Source organism: Macaca mulatta, chromosome 2, assembly GCF_049350105.2.
Source record: "Macaca mulatta isolate MMU2019108-1 chromosome 2, T2T-MMU8v2.0, whole genome shotgun sequence".
In the NCBI taxonomy this organism is placed as follows: domain Eukaryota; kingdom Metazoa; phylum Chordata; class Mammalia; order Primates; family Cercopithecidae; genus Macaca; species Macaca mulatta.
Window position 1 is genome coordinate 161,137,685 of NC_133407.1, and position 19,401 is coordinate 161,157,085.

A 19,401-nucleotide genomic window follows, 5' to 3' on the forward strand; every position below is an offset into this window, starting at 1 on the left:
GAGTGCAGTGGCAGGATTATAGCTCACTGCAGCCTTGACCTCCTGGGTCCAAGCAATCCTCCCACCTCAGCCTCCTGAGTAGCTGGGACCACAGGCATGTGCCACCATGCTGGGCTAATTTTTTTTGTATTTTTGTAGAGATAGGGTCTCCCTATTTGCCCAGGCTAGGAGTCCTTTCTTGTTCTAACATGGCTCACGAGAATTCTGCAATGGTATTGAGAGACAAGTCCCAGGCAGTAATTGCATTACTTAACCTTACTTTGTTCTCTGGGACTATATTTCCTTCAGGTATGTTACAAATTGCAGCAACAGAGCATTTTGACTGTCTTGTTGAAGGTAGATTAGGATCTTTGCATCTCATATTCTAACCTCATATTTATCAAGAAATATAGGTACCTTATTTTGACACGACATGTAGGTAGAAACAGGCAATGAAATACTATGCAACCATTAAAAATAATATGTAAAATAATGACATGAGGAAAATGATACACTGCAAAATAAAACTGATTATTAAACTATAAATGATGATTACATTTTTTAAAATTTTATAATTCTATATATATAAAAATAGGGAAAAGATATAAAGCAGAATAACTCTGCCATTAAAATTATGTGTACAGAAAAAATAACAACACAGGAGAACAACTTGTAATGTTAAATGAAAAATGGTAGAAATAATATCATATGATTCGTGACTGAACAAAATGTGATTTTGACTTTGTTGAATTTGGACAGAGAAGAAACTGGAAGGGAGAACATGAGAAACTGGCAGTGGTTTTCCCTTAGTGCTGGAATTATGAATGAGTTTGGTGAGATATTTTTCTTTATACTCTTCTGTCCTCTTTAAATGCACATGTAATTTATTTATGATAATGTAAATACTTCTTAAATGTCTGTAACTTTTCAAAAGTGATGCTTCAGGATAAATAAACTGCTAGGCATTTTAAGAATTTACATCACTCTAATATACTGGAGGGAAGGGATGGATCTGAAAGGCTACCATCGGTAAGAGGAATAAAACTTGTTCTGTGTCCTCCAGAAGTCTGGACAGTGATCAGCAGGTAATAGACATAGAGGAACTGATTTCAACTTTTGAAAAAAAGAGTTTTCCACTAATTAACACTGTCCCACAGTGGAATAGGTTCCCTCAAGATGTTGAGTGCTGAAAGTGATCAAGCAGAGGCTAGAGGGCTTCTTGCCTGGGAGCAGGGGAGGGTTGGGGGAGAAAGACAAGAGGACAGTGGGGTAGGTGACCTCTAGCATCATTTTGGCTGCTAACATTCTATCTGTGCATTCATTTGCTCATTCACACAGCTTCCAAGCTGGCCCCCAGTGATCCTTGCCAATATGTATTCATGTTCTTGTGCAATTCCCTCCCAGGTTGAACAAGATGATCCAAATAATCAATAGGATATTGCGGAAAAGATGGTGTATGACTTCAATCATAAAGACTTGGTAGCTTCTGCCTTGCTCTCTCTTGAGTTGCTCACTCTGGAGTAAGCCAGCTCTTGTGTCATGAGGACACTCAAGCAGCCTGTGGAGAGGCCCGTGAGGAGAGGAACTGAGGACTGCCAATACCTGTGAGTGATTCACCTTGGAAACAGACCTCCAGCCCAACAAGCCTTCAAACGACCACATCCCCTGACATCTTGTCTGTAACTTCAGAGAGACCCTAGCAGAATGACCAGGTAGGCCATACCTGAACTCCGCACCAACAAAGACTGTGTGGGATTAAGTCACTAAAATTGGGGATAATATTTTTACACATTTTTACCTGAAATGTAAACGGGTAAAATCTGTTATGATTTGTTCCATAACAGAGTTAATATTCTGTGATCCAGTCATTTCAGCTGAACTATCGACAGGTTTTTCTTAATAAGGCAAAATCCCCAGCTGTTACAGATGCATAACAGTAGCCTCTCCACTTAAGTAGTACAGTTTAACCCGCCACCATTCGATGTCTTAATATGTTCCAAGTAGAACAGTGTCATCTGGGCTTTAAGGTGATGTATCTTGTTTTTTTTTTTTCTGATGGAAAAAGAATAATGTGCTTTTTATTCTCCTACAGATTTGGTGTCTGTGAATAGCTGTAGCTCTAACTGTGACATTTACCATACATTTCTTAGCTTCCACCCATCAATTTGCTGAGAAAAAAAGGTATGCTACAAATTGCAGCAATAGAGCATTTTAAAAAGGTAATTTTCAGCATTTTAGCACCTGAAAGGGAAACTTTTGTCTGCTTAAACAGGCCAAAAGCAAAGACGAAGATTGCATGTTGTTCTCACAGATGATTTAAATAATCTCTTTGATGATAAAAATATTTTTAACGCCTGAAAGTTATGAGATATTCTGGGTAAGCCTGATTATCAAAGAATATCACAAATAGCTTTGGAGATTGTGTATTGTCTGTCACCGAGTCAAAGAGATCTGTGGGATTGTGAGGATTCTTGGGTGGAGGGGTAACTAATCCTGCATGTCCCTTTGTGAAGACTCCAGTAAGTACTCGCACAACGTACATGTGCTTTCTCCCATTGCTGTCCGGCTTGGAGTAGGTGTCGTTGGCAGAATAACTGGCATCCACAGCAAAATAGGTTCCTTTTCCATAGAATACAGCTGGAAAGAGAAAGACAAAAACCTTCCTAAGAGTATAAAATTACACAATATGTAGAACCATGCCCAATCTGACAACAAATTGTTTTCTAAATGCAGTTCTAGCCAGGTGTGTTGGCTCATGCCTGTAATCCCAACACTTTAGGAGGCTGAGACAGGAGGATTGCTTAAGGCCAGGAGTTCGAGACCAGCCTGGCTAACATTATGAGATCCCTTCTCTACAAAAATAAAACAAAATTATTAGCCAGGCATAGTGGTGTATGCCTGTAATCCCAGCTACTCAGGGGACTGAGGTGGGGGCATCATTTGAGCTCAAGAGATCAAGGCTGCAGTGAGCCATGATCTTGCCACTGCACTCCAGTTTGGGTGACAGAATGAGACTGTCTAAAAAGAAAAAAAAGCCTCCCCCCCAAAAAAACCTGCACATTAAAGTTACTTTTCTTCATTTCTAAAATTTGCTCAATCTTCCCTCAGAAGGTTGCCAGTCTCCTTTATAGTGAAACACAGCGAGCTCTATTCTGACAGTGATAATATGGCTGCCAACCATGGTTCCACACTGCTTGGGTATGAAAAGTCTGAAACTATCGTTTGCCTCGTTCTGATCAGCCAGATTACTCGCTTTCTTACCATTCTTCCCAGCATAACTTCGATTAAAGCCATGCTGATTGACATATGTCACTGAGTCTGCATCTGTCCCATGGAAGAGGAGTCTCTCATTATTCGTATCGTCATTCTTGATATCCATTTGCCTTTTCTTTACCTGGTAGCTCTGCCAGAGAAATGCATTCTGTATCCTCTCAATCTGCAAGTGACAAAAGACAAAATATTTCAGAAATGACCTTGGGGCTCAGTGTATTGCACTTGTTGTGGATTTAAAACAAGCAATATGAAAAAGAAGGAAGAGAAAGAGGAGTTGGTGAAGGAAAAGGAGAAGAGAATACAAGTAGACAGCACATTCAGAGAGTAGGCAGTTTTCTGCCTTTAGAGAAAGATGGGCTAAAAGTATCTATTAGTATCTATGCTTTGTAATAGTGCTTGTTAGTATATATTTTAAATAACATAATTTATAGTTTATATCAAAATGATTACCAATATATATTCCCTGGAATTCCTGGAGATTCACTGACATTCAAACACCTACTCAAAAATGTGTAGTTATTCAATAGCCATGTCCTTAACTCCTTCTCATCTTCCAACTCATTCCATGTGGCTTCTCCTCATAACAGTTCTTTCTGTTAATGCTCCAATTATGGTCACAAATCACCTTATAACTGCCTAATCTTATGACTATTTTTTTCTAGACCTCTGAATAGCATTTCAAACCATGAACCATCCCCTCCTTAAAACTCTGTTCTTCTTTCACTTCTTTTCAAAATATCACTCTCTACTGGCTCTCCTTCCTCCTAGGAAACGGAATTAACATCCATTCAGCCATCACCTACTGAACATCTCTATGAATCAAGCTTGTGTTGGATCTCTGCCTTCATGAAACAGTCAGTCTAATGGCACAGGGGCAGGGGCAAGGCAAGAAAACTAACCACTACCCCACAGAGTGATAAGGGATGGTCAGGAGAACACACCTGGAGCTATGAAGTTATAAGAACGGGCTCCAGATAACCTGTGTCTGGGAAAGGAGGAGGAAATCTGAAAGGATGATGTTCTGGAAACAGAGGAAGAAGAGAGGTTCAAGAAGAATGGAGTGGGTACCTGGGCAGCTGTTGAGGAGAATCCAAGCCATAAAAGGTAGGAAAGATGTTCTGCTGAAAGTAGCGGAGGCCTCCGGGAGAGAAATGAAGGTTTGCAATGGGGAATGTGTGAGGGGGTGACTGGAGGAAGCCATGAAGGATTCCAGGCAGCCTGGAGGGTCCAGCTGAGGCTGGGGATCATGAATTAGTAAGGATTTCATCTAGGAGCAGCAGGAGAGAAGGTAGGTTATGGAATTAATCCAAAGTTGGGGGTTTTCAAAAGAAGTATGAGCCAAGAAAGTTGCAGATACTGAGTAAACACAATTGAAATGAGGTTCTTGCACATCTTGTACAGTCATCCTTCAATCTCCATGAAGGATTGGTTCCAGGACCGCTGCAGATACCAAAATCTGAGGATGCTCAAGTCCCTGATATAAAATGACATAGTACTGTATTTGTATTAATATATAATCTACACAATCCTTCCATATACTTTTAGTCATCTCTAGATTTCTTATATTGCTTCATACAATGTATTAACAAATGCTATGTAAATAGTTGTTACATTGCTTAGGGAATAATGACAAGAAGAAAAAGTCTGAAAAAAAAAAAAAGAAAAAGTCTGTACACATTCCGTACACTCAACCATCATAGGCCTCACCACACTTTCCATCCGAGGTTGGTTGAAATCATGGATGCAGAACCCATGGATTCAGAGGTCTAGGACTATACTTCCAACAGCTTTTAACACGACGAGGCATCTCCTCCTTTAAATTCTGTCCTTTCTGTAGGATGTCTCTATCTCCTGGTTCCCCTTTCTCAGGAATTAAGCTCATTCATTCAATCAAGTTTACTCAATACATATTGTGTCCTACTATGCGCTAGACAGCTTCCTAGGTACTGAGAATGAAGAAATGAACAAGATGCAACTCCTACCTTAAGCAGCTCACTGTCTAGTCAGGGAGCCAGGCATGTGAAAGTTATCAAAGTACCTTATAAGTGCTGTAATGTAAGTGCATAGATACAAAGTACCACTTTATAAGTGCTCCAAGAGGTAAGTACACAGTTCTATGGAAGCGCCAACAAGATTTTAAATTACTAGGATGCCACACCCTGTTCTGATACACATGGTATGATAATGACCTCCTATAGTTTACTGACTAATGTTTTTACGCAGCATAGTGGACATTGTGGTAATCTTCTAAACATACATTCTACCTCATCAGCAACTTCTGGTTTGAGTGGGATTGGCCCTACTTATAGTTCTAGGATGGCGTCTAATTGAGTTAAACTAATCAGGATTTCAATATGGATCACACATTGATGGCATTTGATAGCTCAGGCCCAAGCCAACCAGAACAGGGTATTCCCTAGACATGGAGATAGTTGCAGTGGTTGGGATTCTTGTCCAGTAACTGCAGGAAAGGACAGGACAGAGTTGTCTTCTATGGGTTGTGAATGAGAAAGCAGAGATCCTCTAATTGCTGCCAGCAGCCACCCAACAACCACAAAGAGAGTCCAGCCTTAACACAAAGCTGACACTGAGGACAGCAAAGCTGGAGCAACTGGATCCAGGACACCATCAAGCCGCTGGATCAGACTTCTCCAAAGCCCATCCTACTTCGGGACTTTCCATTAATTTCCGACACAGTTCTCCTTGTTTAATCAGTTTGAGTGAGTTGGTTTGTGACTTGCAGCTGAAAGCATCCTAACATACACATGTGACTTGGAATCTCCTTCATTACTGCTAATGAGTAAACCGTGAGATTTGAACTCTGTGGAGCTTGAGTAAGTCTAATTCCAGTTAAAATAAACATAGTAAGGTACAAAGGAAGGAAAGGTGTCATTTAAAAAGAGATAGCTTTTATGTTAATTCATCAACATTTTTAAACAGTAAATTTTAACACAGTATTACCTTCTCTATTGTGTAGGAAGAAGAAGTTTGGGTGAACTTGTCCTTTATGGTATTATATTCTGGTTGTCCTGGGTCTAGCTGGACCATGCGAAACAGCTGATGATTCATGTCAGTCCAGTGTTCAGGAAGATTATCTGGAAAGTCAGCATTTGGTCAAAATACAACATTCATTTCCAAAGACCTCTGAAAATCAGGGCACCTCCTATGCTCTTGTCTCTCGTCATCCAAACCTGGTCTTTAAACTAGAAGTTACACGTTTCACAGTTGCTTCTTCTATTATCCTCAGTTGAGTAAACCCAGATGAAGTGAATGGTCTGACATCAATATGACACACAATATATTCATTAATGCTCTAGCTAAAATATTTAGATAAACTTAGATCCACTGTAGCTTGAAATTGTAATTTTCCCAGAGAGTTCTATGGAATTAATTTTGTAAGAAACTAATATGTAAACATGAATGTTAATTTCTAGGTGCTTTTGCTTTTATCAGTATTATTTAATGTAGTTCTCTTCTATTGTTTTTAAAATGATTACCCTGCTAAAGATATTTAAAGTACATTGTTCTGTACCCCATCTTATACACCAAGCAGAGAAAGCAGCATGTAAAGAAAATAGCAGATGTGCTAAGAGAATGCTTTCCCATAAGGTGATCATGCCCGGGTTTCCTTTGCTTTTCAATGGTTTCCTGGAACTTCTAAAACACCAAGGCTAGACATCAACTTGCTAAGATAGCAGGACTAGTGTGAACATGGACACCCTGCATTAGAGACACACCACCATAGGTAAAAACCAAAGGATTTCTTCCTTACAAACAAAGCCACAATTTACTCCTTTTTAGTGAAAGATATACCCAGCCTGAGAGAGGGATCCAGGGCACTGTCTTCCTGTTGAGCAAGTCCATCTGGGGTAACTTCTTGTGACACAGGGAGGCATCTAACCCTAATCAGTAAGCTCTTTTCAAACTCTATTTTTAAAGTCGTTCTGGCAGTTTCCCACCAATAAGGTGTGTGGTTTCTGAAAGCTACATTCCTTCCTTTCCCCCACTGTCCATCTCCTTCAGGATCTTTCTGCCTAATCATTTCTAACCCAAGGCCTTACAGTCCTTTTGGATCTGCTGCTTCCTTTCCCCCGAATACAGCAGGCAAACCTGGGAAGTAAGGAGGTGAAGGTTTTTTGGGGGCTCTCTATTCCTTTCATGCCCTGAGGTTGGAGAGCAGGAAGCTATCAGGACTTGGAATCAGAAGACCAGATCAGCCTCAGCCTGTGACCAGCCGTATGACATTGAACACATATAACACCACTTCTGGGTGAGTTTTTATTTTCTCATCTGTGTAATGGGAATTGTAAGATGGATCCCATGAGCTCTATCTACCACCTCACAGGATTGTTGCAAAGTTAAAATATAGTAAGGAGTCTGAAAGTGCTTTAGGGAATGCCAAGTCCTTTGTAAACATAGGGTTATTATTCTTAAAAACCAATTAAGCTTGATTTTTTTACATCCCAGAGGTATTTGCATATTATTTTAATTATTATTATTATTTTGAGATAGAGTCTCACTGTTATCCAGTCTTAAGTGCAGTGGCACAATCATGGATCACTGCAGCCTTGACCTCCTAGGCTCAGGCAATCCTCCTGCCTCAGCCTCTCTAGTAGGTGCGACTACAGGCACATGCCTCGCTATTTTTTTTTTTTTTTTGTAGAGATGAGGTTCTGCCATGTTGCCCAGGCTGGTCCCACTCCTGGGCTGAAGCAATCCTCCTGCCTTGGCCTTCTGAAGTGTTGGGATTACAGGCATGAGCCACAGTGCCCAGCTGGTATTTGTATATTAACAGGGAATAAAGCATAAAGCCAAAGGTATTTTCTTGGAGGAAAAACATTTAAATCATACCCTTAAGCCACACCAACCTACTCTGTCTTCTATGTACAAAAGATGACTTTGGCTAGACAATTTAGAGAAGAGAAAACAGAGTCCCAGGAATACTCACCCAGCATCACATGGAAGGTCATTACCAAAGTAAGGAGCACTGTTGACTTGCAGCCCAGGGCTTCACAGAAATATCATGGTAACTACCCTTTTAAAAGTGTTTCCATGTGCTAGGATTTTCCTGAGCCCTCTTCCCATACAGCTCTTTGAAAAGATTAGTGTTTTTTAAAACAGGGGTCCCCAAATCCCAGGCCACAGATTAGCACTGGTCTGTAACCTGTTAGGAAGCAGGCTGCACGCAGGAGGTGAGCCGCAGGCAAGAGAGCAAAGTTTCATCTGTGTTTATAGCTGCTCCCTGTCATTCACATTACCGCCGTCTTCTGTCAGATCAGTGGCAGCATTAGATTCTCATAGGAGCTCAAACCCTGTTGTGAACTGTGCATGCAAGGGATCTAGATTGTGCACTCCTAGTGAGAATCTAATGCCTGATGATCTGTCACTGTCTCCCATCACCCCCAGATGGGACTGTCCAGTTGTAGGAAAACAAGCTCAGGGCTCCCACTGATTCTACATTGTGGTAAGTTTTATAATTATTTCATCATACATTACAATATAATAATAATAAAAATAAAGTGGACAATAAATGTAACGCACTTGGATCATCCTGAAACCATCCCCCTTCATAATCCAGTCCGTGGAAAACTTGTCTTACGTGAAACTGGTTCCTGGGGCCAAAAAGTTTGGGGACCACTGTTTTAAAAGATAAGTTCTACTTTCGAATTCCTGGTGGTTCAGGATAAATGCCCTCAGCTGTGGGGATGGGATTAAAAACCAAGATCCCAACCGAGCACGTTGGCTCATGCCTGTAATGTCAGCACATTGGGAGGCCGACAGGTGGATCACTTGAGATTGGTAGTTCGAGACCAGCCTGGCCAACATGGTGAAACCCCATCTCTACTAAAATGCCTGTAATCCTAGCTACTCAGGAGGCTGAGGCAAGAGAATTGCTTGAACCTGGGAGGCAGAGGTTGCAGTGAGCCAAGATTATACCACTGCACTCCAGCCTGGGCAACATAGTGAGATTCAGTCTCAAAAACAAACGAACAAACAAACCAGATCCCTGGCTCTGCCCCCAGTCTTCCTCTCCTCACTGTTTATTCTCATGGATAAGCCAAAGACACTTAAGGGCTTCAATCCCACCTACTCACGTGACTTCCCAAATCTATATTTCTAATATCTGATATACAGTTGGTGCTCAATAAATAACCTCTGGACTCAATAAATAGCTTTAACATACATTTGAAAAGTAATTGTGTATCATCTGTACAAATGAATCTCAAAGCTATCCTCTTTAAGTTCTTTTTGAAAAAGGGCTATATGTTAAATCCTTACTAAAATTCCAGTTTATCTGAGCCAACAAACTTCCTTTTATCTGATATTTCATCTGTATTATTCCTTTTCTCTAACAACAAAGATGACGTAATGCAGTTTTATTGTGGTTTGTTTTTGCCTCGGGTGCCAGAAGTTCAGGTTGAAATCAGTCTTTCACTGCATTGACAACCTTGCTGTCTCAGAGGGTCAGTTGTCTGCTCATTTTAGTCAGTTTTTTGTTTGCTTCTCTCTTCAACTTCACTGTTTTGTTTTTTAAATTTGTAAGTCTGTTTAAAATCTTGATGAAAGCAAAGAGTGATGAACCAGTTAAACTTTATCTTTTACTTTACTGATAAGGACTTATTTACTGTTCTTAAATTTAAATAAAAATTTTCATCTACAAGGACCAAAGGGAAGAAGTGTTAGTTTATATATCCCTAGATACTGTAGTAGGTACATACTATTTTTAAATGCCCAGTATCCTTTTCTCATCTTCTGGTAAAAGCTTTCTGAATTTCCTCTGGGGAACAGCTATTCCCCCATTGCTTCGAATGGTGACCCCGTCTAGCTGAAGTGTGGAGTATGACTCTGGTTTGGCCAATCAGTGTAATTCTGGTTCCCTGCCTGCAACGATAACCTAAAATGGTCCAATCAGAAAGACTCTCAGCGCTTAAAAGACCTCTGTTCCCTGGCATCATGTTCCTGGATAAGTGTATATCTCCACTGGATATACTCTTTCCTCTTGAAACTGACTGTGAAAGGATGTGGACCTAAAGCTGCTAGCAGCCATCTTTCACCATATGAAGCCCAAGGAAAAAGACAACACAGCTGAGAAGAGAATGAGAGATGAAGAAATTCAGGGTCTAGATGATATTATTATATGAGCACCTGGACCAAACTGTACCTGAAGCCAGGAAGGTGTGGGTTTTATAATAACATGAGTTATTGAATTCTGCTTTTTGCTTAAGCCAGTGTAAGTTGGATTTTCTGTTATTTGCTACTGCAAGAACCTTTACAGATCCAACTATTATTTTCATGTTTTTATTGTGTGTGTCCTACATGTATTGTGTGTTGTAGCATGCTGAGGAGAATACTTGTCAGGAAATAAATGTAGAGAGAACTGACATTCCTCCTGACAGCAGCAGATAATAATTCTCAGTTTAGGGAGGCTGCTGATGGCACATGTGCCTTATCACTAGCAAAACCCACAGCGCTTTAAGGGTGAGTGCTCCAAATGGGTGAAAATAGTGATTTCAAGAGGAGGCTGCAGTCCTAGTTATTTTAATAGCAGTACAAATGCCACAAAATAGGGGAAAACAAAATCAGAGGAAGAGGTTGGTACAAATACTTAAAGTATAAACACACCTTACAGAGTAGCAACTGGGTATCTGGGAACTGTCTGGCTGCTTGTGATGTAGTACAACCAGCTGACCCTAGCCACTCCCTTCTTACATCTGATTTTATTCCAGGCTAACATGTCTATAGGTGGATGATTAGCAGACCAATATTAATCAGCTAGTTCACAGCTCCAAGAGGCAATGAGGGTCAATACCAACCAATCAATGAATATTGGCTAGACCATTGGCTAGAATTTGCAAAGCTTCCTCCCTCTTTCTGCTTCCTCACTTCCATTCTCTTCCTGTTTATTTGCCATTCCTATTTCCCAGGCATGATTTTGTCTCTCAGGAAAATAATCAGTTGACAGGAGGTTGTGTTCTCTAATTTTTGTACTTTTCCCATGGGTCATAAAAACTTATCTGAAAAGTCCTAAAACAAATAGAAAACTATAAACTCAGTGTACATTCACACCTAAACATTTTCTAAGTGATTATCAGAGCCAGCTAGGTGATTTTTAAAAAGTAAACATCTTACATGTAGTCATGGAGAATGTGGATTGAAAGTTCGGTGATGCGGAGAGGTCTCTTTTCATGCTGTCGTAGAATACCTTTAGCAGCTTAGGTTGAAAGATGACAACTTTAACGGTTTTTAATGATGGGGTGGAACGCTGCAATGAGAAGTCTACAATAGCATCGATTATGTTATCAGCAACTGTGGTTGGATTTTTTCCGGCATTTCCTGAAAAAAATTTAATGACAAAGAAGAAATTTCAGCTGATGTTGGTAATATGATGAAATGTGGCACATGCAGTTCTCAGTGCTGAGAAACAGGAAAACCCCTGACAGCCAGGAACTGATCTGACACTCACAGCTAGTTGATGTTCTTTAGCTGAATACAAACAATTTCATAGTATATCATCCATGTAACCACTCTGACCATGATGAATTAACACAAAAACAAGACTACTCCATAATTATGTTTTATCATAGACAAAAACATGAACCCTGTCCAAATCACAGAGATGGCCAAACATCTCCCATCTTGACTAATAAGAGTGACAGCTGCTAGGCCAGCCGTGGTGGCTCACATCTGTAATCCCAGCACTTTGGGAGGCTGAGGTGGGCGGATCACAAGGTCAGGAGATTGAAACCATCCTGGCTAACATGGTGAAACCCCGTCTCTACTAAAAATACAAAAAATTAGCCAGGTGTGGTGGCGGGCGCCTGTAGTCCCAACTACTGGGGAGGCTGAGGCAGGAGAATGGTGTAAACCCAGGAGGCGGAGCTTGCAGTGAGCCAAGATTGTGCCACTGCATTCCAGCCTGGGCGACAGAACAAGACTCCGTCTCAAAAATAAAAATAAAAAAAGAGTGACAGCTGCTGCATTACCAATCATACATTTAGCCAGAGTGCATCCTCCTTCCTTCTAGATAAGACAATCATAGAATTATGTCTGTTTCCTCAAAGTCTCTGATCCAGAGAAAAGCCCCACTTACTTGAGACTGCCACAAAATCACCTAAAACAAGCCCAAATCCATTACGTTTTCTAACACTCTCCTACTGAGATGCTGCAGAGCTCCCCATAGTGTGTGTTCCTGGTGATCTTTTGCTGATGGGCATTGGCAGTGCAGAAATAAGAACATGTGATCTGGATGCAGAAGAGCTGAGTTTATGTCCTGGCTCCACTACTTACTAGCTGTCTGATCTTCAGTAAGTCATTTGATCCCTCTTGAAGTTAGCTAGGGCTGCGGTATAAAAAGCCATGGACTGGTGGCTTAAGCAACAGAAACTGATGTTCTCATAATCCTGGAGGCTAGAAGACTGAGGCCAAGGTATCAGCAAGGTTGACCTGTAGATGGCTGTCTTTTCTCTGTGTCTTCACATGTTCTTCCTTCCATACCTGGCAGTATCCTAATGTCCTCTTCTTATAAGGACATTAGTCATATTGGTTTAGGGTCCACCTTAATGGCCTCATTTTAACTTAATTAGCTCTTTAAAGACCCTATCTCCAGACTAGGTGCTCACGCCTGTAATCCCAGCACTTTGGGAGGCCAAGGCCAGTAGATCAATTCAGGTCAGGAATTCGAGACCGGACTTGCCAATATGGTGAAATTCTGTCGCTACTAAAAATACAAAAATTAGCTGGGCATGGTGGCGGGCACCTGTAATCCCAGATACTCAGGAGGCTGAGGTAGGAGAATCACTTGAACTGGGGAGGTGGAGGTTGCAGTGAGCCAAGATAGTGCCCCTGAACTCCAGCCTGGGTGACAGAGCGAGACTCTGTCTCAAAAAACAACAATAAACAAACAAATAAAAAACAAAAAACAAACAAAAAAAACCCTACCTCTAAATCTGAGGTACCAGGGTTAGGACTTCAACATATGAATTTTGGAGAGACACACTCAACCTATAGCATCTGTATACTTCAGTTTGCTCAGCTAGAAATTGGGGGTAATAATAGAAGGTAATAGGTAACAGAGATAAGAATATGGTAGCTAAGAATACAGTAGGTAAGAATATAATGGTAAAAAAAAAAAAACATGTAATAGTAAAAAGCGAACAAGCAAGCAAACAAAAAACAAAACAAAAAAAATGTAATGGTAAAAATTGTGCAGGATTTGGGACCAGGCGGCATGGCTTTGAACCTAGCTCTGTTGCTAGGTTGAACCTACCTCAAGTTCCTCATCTACAAAATGGGGACACAGAGTTTAGGATGGATCCAGGTTTTGAAATTTATATATCTCAGAAAAAGAATAAGTATGTAATTATGTATAACAGTGAATATTTAGAATCAGAAAAGAAATCACAACAAAGTATATCTTTTAAAATGCTGAAAATTGTATTCCTAAGGCAACTTTCCTTAGCTATATCGTGTAAATGTTTATAGCCACCCCAACATCACCCAGTGCAAGGGGAAGTATGAGACGTCAAAGTGGGGAGAAATAGTGGTCTTAATTCATGATGGTTAAAATATCCTACTTTTTAAATTTTACTAAGTCATATAACCAGGTGAAGACATTATTAGGGCTTCTCTCAGGGTCTGTTAAAAATCCTGTGCAAGTGAAGTCCAATAACTTAAGCTTCATTATCTTCACAATAAACTTGTCTTTGCTAATAGTTTCCATGTCATAGGTACCAAGACCAACCCTCCCAGTTTTCCCAGAGCAGAGAGGCTGCCTGCAACATGGGACTTTCAGTGTTAAAACCAGGAAAGTCCTGGGAAAACTCAAAAGAATTGATCACCCTATATAAGGTTACTGTAACGAATACATGAGCTTTGACATATAAAACACCTAGAACATGTAGTAAGGACTCAATAAATCTTAGCAATTATTAATATTACTACTAAAATTAATGTAGCTATTCCAGCTACTTCATGGGAGTTTAGTGGTACTCAAAATAGATTGCGCCTGGCAAACATTTCTTTTTTCTGTCCATCTTTTTGTTTTTGAGATGGAGTCTCACTTTGTTACCCATGCTGGAGTGCAGTGGTGCAATTTCAGCTCACTGCAACCTCTGCTTCCTAGTTCAAGCAATTCTCCTGCCTCAGCCTCCTGAGTAGCTGGGACTACAGTTGCCTGCCACCACGCCTGGCTAATTTTTCTGTTTTTAGTAGAGACAGGGTTTCACCATGTTGGCCAGGCTGGTCTCGAACTCCTGACCTCAAGCAATCAAGTGATCCACCCTCCTCAGCCTCCCAAAGTGCTAGGATTACAGGTGTGAGCCCCTGCACCAGGCCTGAGAAACATTTCAAAAATGTTCGTTGAAATCAATGGGGAAGAGAAAATCCATGAGCACGTCTGGAGGCATCATCAAAATCACCTGTTATTCATTCCGCCATTCAACAAAATTTAAAGGGCAATGATTCTTCACTCAACACAGGGCAGAGAAGAGATAAAGATCTGGTCCTTCCCTTTTGAGGATCTCACAATGTATTCACAGTCGAAGAGGCCTGGCACAAGCATTTCATGGCCTCCCACTTCCTCCTCTGGGGTTTTGCACTTACCCTCCTCCAACACTTAGGATTACTGGTTGGTTCTCTTGCTGATTTTTCTGCCCTTTCCCCACCACAATCTACCTGTGGGCATTTTCCACTGTTCTGGTTTCAGCCCTCTTCTCTTTCTGTATGCAGTCCCTTGACAGGTTCATTCCACCTGCCTAGTTGCAAACCTTCCCATTATGTGGCCGATCACACCATGTGATCTCTGCATTGGGTATCATTCTCGGTTACTATGTCCTGCATCTGTTCCAAAATCACGAACTCCTGGAGGGGCCAGAGCTTACTCCATTCTGTTTGCCCAGTGCCAAGTAGCAGAGTGCTTGCCCTGGGTGATGGCAACAAAACAATTTGGGTTTGTGAGAGCTGTAATTAGCCAGATGGTGTGGGAGAGGCTCCAGATGGGGAGAAATGAATGAACAAAAGGAACAAAAAGTGGTAACAAAATGCTTGCAGCACGTTCCCCCTGGCTTCCCTATTGCCCTCATTACCACTGATAACAAAAGGTTATAACTAGAGGTTATAGGTGTTAATAAGGGCAGTGGGGAAGCCAGGAAGAATGTACTGCAAACTTTGGAGGGTGTCCTGGGGGTTATACGAGAGGGGCCTGGGATACCTGCAGGAGCATTCTGTTTTAATCTGGGAAGAAGGAAGTCTACAGAGTTGAGCTAAAATGATGGTGGTGGCTCTAAGATCAAAAATTTAATTGCTGAAAAACTCTCTTAGATTAATGGTAATCTGTGGCTACATACTATTAATACTTCCCAAGGAAGAAGCCCTCATTTGCATGAGAGTGACAGGGGACATGGATGTGAATGAATCAGGAAGTGAGTGACCAGTAGCACTGTCAACTAAGAAGAGCAAATGACTGAATGATACGATAGAGATGAGGAAAGCATTCCTAGACACTGTGAGCAGGACAAACCTGAGCTTGTTGCTCATGGGGAGTGACTGCATCTTACTCATGATTTTCTCCCCAGTGCCTTGCACAGAGCCTGGGTAACGGCATTTCAATTCAACGAACGCATGAATGAGGAGCCGACTGGGAGACATTGAAGTAAACCAGATGGGGGAGGTCTGAAGGGTTTGGAAACGAAAAGAAAGGCTGGAACTCAATAACTCTCTGGAAGAAGATTCAGCAGGACTTGCTGACTCTGGGGGTCTGGGGACACAACAAAGCAAGGATGGCAGGCCAGGGTAGCTGGGAGCATCATGGCACCACTGAAGAAGGAAACGAAAAAGCCTGAGAGCTCAAGAGGAGTGTCTGTTTTCAAGGGAGGATCATGAGTTTGGATTCTGATGTAATGAAGTTTCTAGTAACAGAAAACTTCCCCAGAGGATCCTGGAGAGAATGAGAAATGCTGATTTGAGAGTCAGTGCAGAAATGTTACCAGATATGAGAGCAAATGAATCCCCCAAGGGGAAAAAATGAAGAGTGAGAAAACTATGAAGTTAAGGACCAAACTTGGAAAGATACTTAGGGAACATAAACAAGAAAGGGGTGGGCTCAACGGCCCATGCCTATAATCTCAGCACTTAGGGAGGCTGAGGCAGGCGGATTGCTTGAGCCTAGGAGTTTGAGACCAGCCTGGGCAACATGGGGAAACCCTGTCTCTATAAAAAATACAAATATTTGCCAGGTGTGGTGGTGCACACCTGTGGTCCTAGCTACTTGGGAGGCTGAAGTGGGAGGATTGCATGAGCCTGGGAGGAGGAGGTTGCAGTGAGCTGAGATCATGCCACTGCACTCCAGCCTGGGCAACAGAGTGAGACTCTGTCTTGAAAAAATAAAGAAAGAAAGAAGAAAGATGGAGGAAAGAGGCTTGGGCCCAGTAGCTGGTGGCGCCCTCCGGATCTAAAAGATGGCCCCCTCTCTGATTTACATCATTGTTGCCACCTTCAGATGGACTCAGCATTGATCTGCTTAAGAGTGAGACTAAATCTAAAGGAATTTGTATCATTCAAATTTTATTATAGAGTGATAAGCTGCAAACCTGTTCCGATGGCTGGAAGGGAAACTGATGTGTACTTCCTCTGTTCACACTCTTCTAGAACACTGGTGACTGTTTTCCTGACATCATTTTCCCCAACAACATGAATTATTATTTTGCACTTTAAGCGTCCACCTTGTGTAATTATAAAATCTCCGTGTGGCTGTGCAGCTGAAAAAAAGGGAAGAAAAACAAACATGCAGCCCATTAGTTACTGGAGGCAACACTTTGGTTTTTGAGAAATGAACATAGCTGACATCAGTGAAGGCTGTGAAACCCAGCCTCCCTCGAGCCTGTTGGTTTCATTCACTGGATTGTGACAGCCACATTTTCTTTACAATCAGAATTCTCGAGCTCAACAAATACACTGTTGAGTATTTGGGGTGCTGTTCAAAAGCACTTTATCTGCATTAATCTGCTCAATCCTCAAAACAAGCCAGTGAAGCAGGTACTGTTTTCCCATTCACACATGAAACAGCCACAGAGAGAGGTAAGGTCAGTAGCCAAAGATTGCCTGGGACTTGAACCCAAGCAGCCAGTCTCCAGAGCTCTAAACCCCCACTCTGCTGTCCCAGAAGAGCAAAAAATAACGTGGCTCATTCAGCCACGTTAATTTTTGAAGGAGGTAAAAGCAATGAACTCTGTGGCACGGAGGTGTAAAAGGATGAAAACTTCTCCTTCGCTCAGGACTCTAGAGCTCTTGAGCACAAGGAAATGACCAGGGCCATTTTAAGGCATTGCTTCTTTGGTTCAGACTGCTCTGAGTAAGGCTGGGGCCGGCAAAAGGAAGGAGGAGAAGAGTGGATCCCTGCCCATCCCATCCTGCCCTCCTGAGGAGCACCCATGCCCAGGCACTCCCTAGGGCCCCTCGGGCGTCCTTCTCACCTCCCTCCCAGGCAGCCTCGTCAGGCTTTTCCAGGTTGTGCAGCCCACCTTCATCCTCTGCTCCTGCCTCCCAGGCACAGCGAGCTCTCCCAGTGCTCCAACTCCTGCTAACTCCTCATGTTAGTGATCAAATATTATCTTCCTCTGCTCTCACTCCAGAGCTTTATTCACTCCAGAGAAATTTCTTAATCAGAGGAGAGCTACTAAGATAGGAGTTTCAGGCACTGTAGCAGGTCAGTTGCGGGAATACATTGTCAAACATGGTGCACTATGACTTCTTGAAAGCACATTCACAGCTGACTGTCTACCCTACTCTGCAAGGGGTATTTTAAAGGACAAATAGTTTATAATCACTACCTTAGGTTCCCCACTCAAAGTCCACACTTATTCATAAAAGGATTAGAAGTTGGTTATATGCAGTTGTGTTGGAAGTAGAACAAGGTTGGGGAAAGTTTGTACAGCACTTTACAGTTTACAGAACTTTTCACATTAATTGTTCCTTCTGATCCTCAAAACCACCTGTGGCACAGCTTTCCCACACTACTTATTAGTAGAACTTTCCTACTGATGAGAGAAGCAAAGCTCTTAGCAGTTAGATGACGTGCCTAGGATCGCTCAGTAAATGGCAGAGCCTGGATTATTAGGACCCAGGCCTGGGTTCTTTTTACTACTCAGGAAGTAAGAGGCAGATGAGATGGTGGGATAAAGAACCTCTCCCCCATAGCCTCCAAGTCCCACCACCTGTGCCTGCTCTTCCAGTGAACCAACCTTCTTTCAAAGTTTTGCTCGCTACTTACTCCACCCCCAGTCCTCCTGTACATCCTCTCATTGTAATCTCAGCCCTCTGATTTTCAAGTTTGTAGTCAAAAGTAACATGTGCCCATACCTAGTACAGCACATTCATTTTCCACAGCTTGTCCAGCACCTTCTAAAATAGCTTTTGACACACCTAAATAAGACATGTTAATGGTAAAAGGCATCAGTTAGAATTCAATAAGTGGTTATAGCTTTTGTACATTAGACTTCTGCTCAACTCACCCTTTTGTGCATAATCCACTGACCACCCCCATGCCCAACCAACTGCTGTTTCTATAGCAACCTCCACCCAGTGGCTGATGAACAGTCTAATCTCAGTGCCATGGAAGTGCCCAGGATCTGAAAGACTGGCATCTGCAACTTTACCTTCTCTATTTATACAGGACTCTTTTTGCAGTTATTTGAAATTTTTTGCATTCTACCCTTATTATTTTGTAAAAATGAATGAAAATATAAAAATAAAAGTTCTGATACTAATGAGAAGCATGGATCTCAAAACTGTAATAAAATCAAGCACTTTACTGAGTTATTTGATTCCCTGCCCCATTCAGTTAGACAGATGGTTTCAGTCCAGTGAATCTTCCAGTCAAGGTTGTAGCTTCACCACTTTGGTCAAGTCTAATGACAGCTGGGTTCAGTGGTTAAAAACATGGACTTTGCACTTTGACAAATTGGGTTGAAGTTGACTCCAGGATTTACTAGCTTGTATGTGACTAATAAGTTCCTCATCTGTTACACAGAGGCTAATATGGCACTTCCCTCACAGGGTTATTTGTACATTAAAAGAGGTAATGGATGAAAAATGCTTAGCACAGAACCTGGCGTGCAGAAAATATTGAATGAATGTTAGTTGTTTTATCATTAT

The 19,401-nt window shown here is 41.7% G+C and overlaps 1 protein-coding gene across 5 annotated transcripts in view; it reads right to left on the reverse strand.

Annotated features, from left to right (window-relative positions):
* Positions 1-457: 457 nt before the first annotated feature.
* Positions 458-19,401, reverse strand: part of PARP15 (poly(ADP-ribose) polymerase family member 15) — a 56,215-nt gene continuing 37,271 nt past the window's right edge. For all 5 annotated transcript variants that reach the window (XM_077993816.1, XM_077993815.1, XM_015129999.3 and 2 more), the window contains 6 exons: positions 18,607-18,669; positions 16,839-17,006; positions 11,383-11,586; positions 6,214-6,347; positions 3,241-3,415; positions 458-2,616 (listed from right to left, as the gene is read on the reverse strand). In XM_077993816.1, the coding sequence (XP_077849942.1) occupies positions 2,327-2,616; positions 3,241-3,415; positions 6,214-6,347; positions 11,383-11,586; positions 16,839-17,006; positions 18,607-18,669 (1,034 nt within the window). In that variant the 3' untranslated portion in view covers positions 458-2,326. The remainder of the gene's footprint in view (positions 2,617-3,240; positions 3,416-6,213; positions 6,348-11,382; positions 11,587-16,838; positions 17,007-18,606; positions 18,670-19,401) is intronic.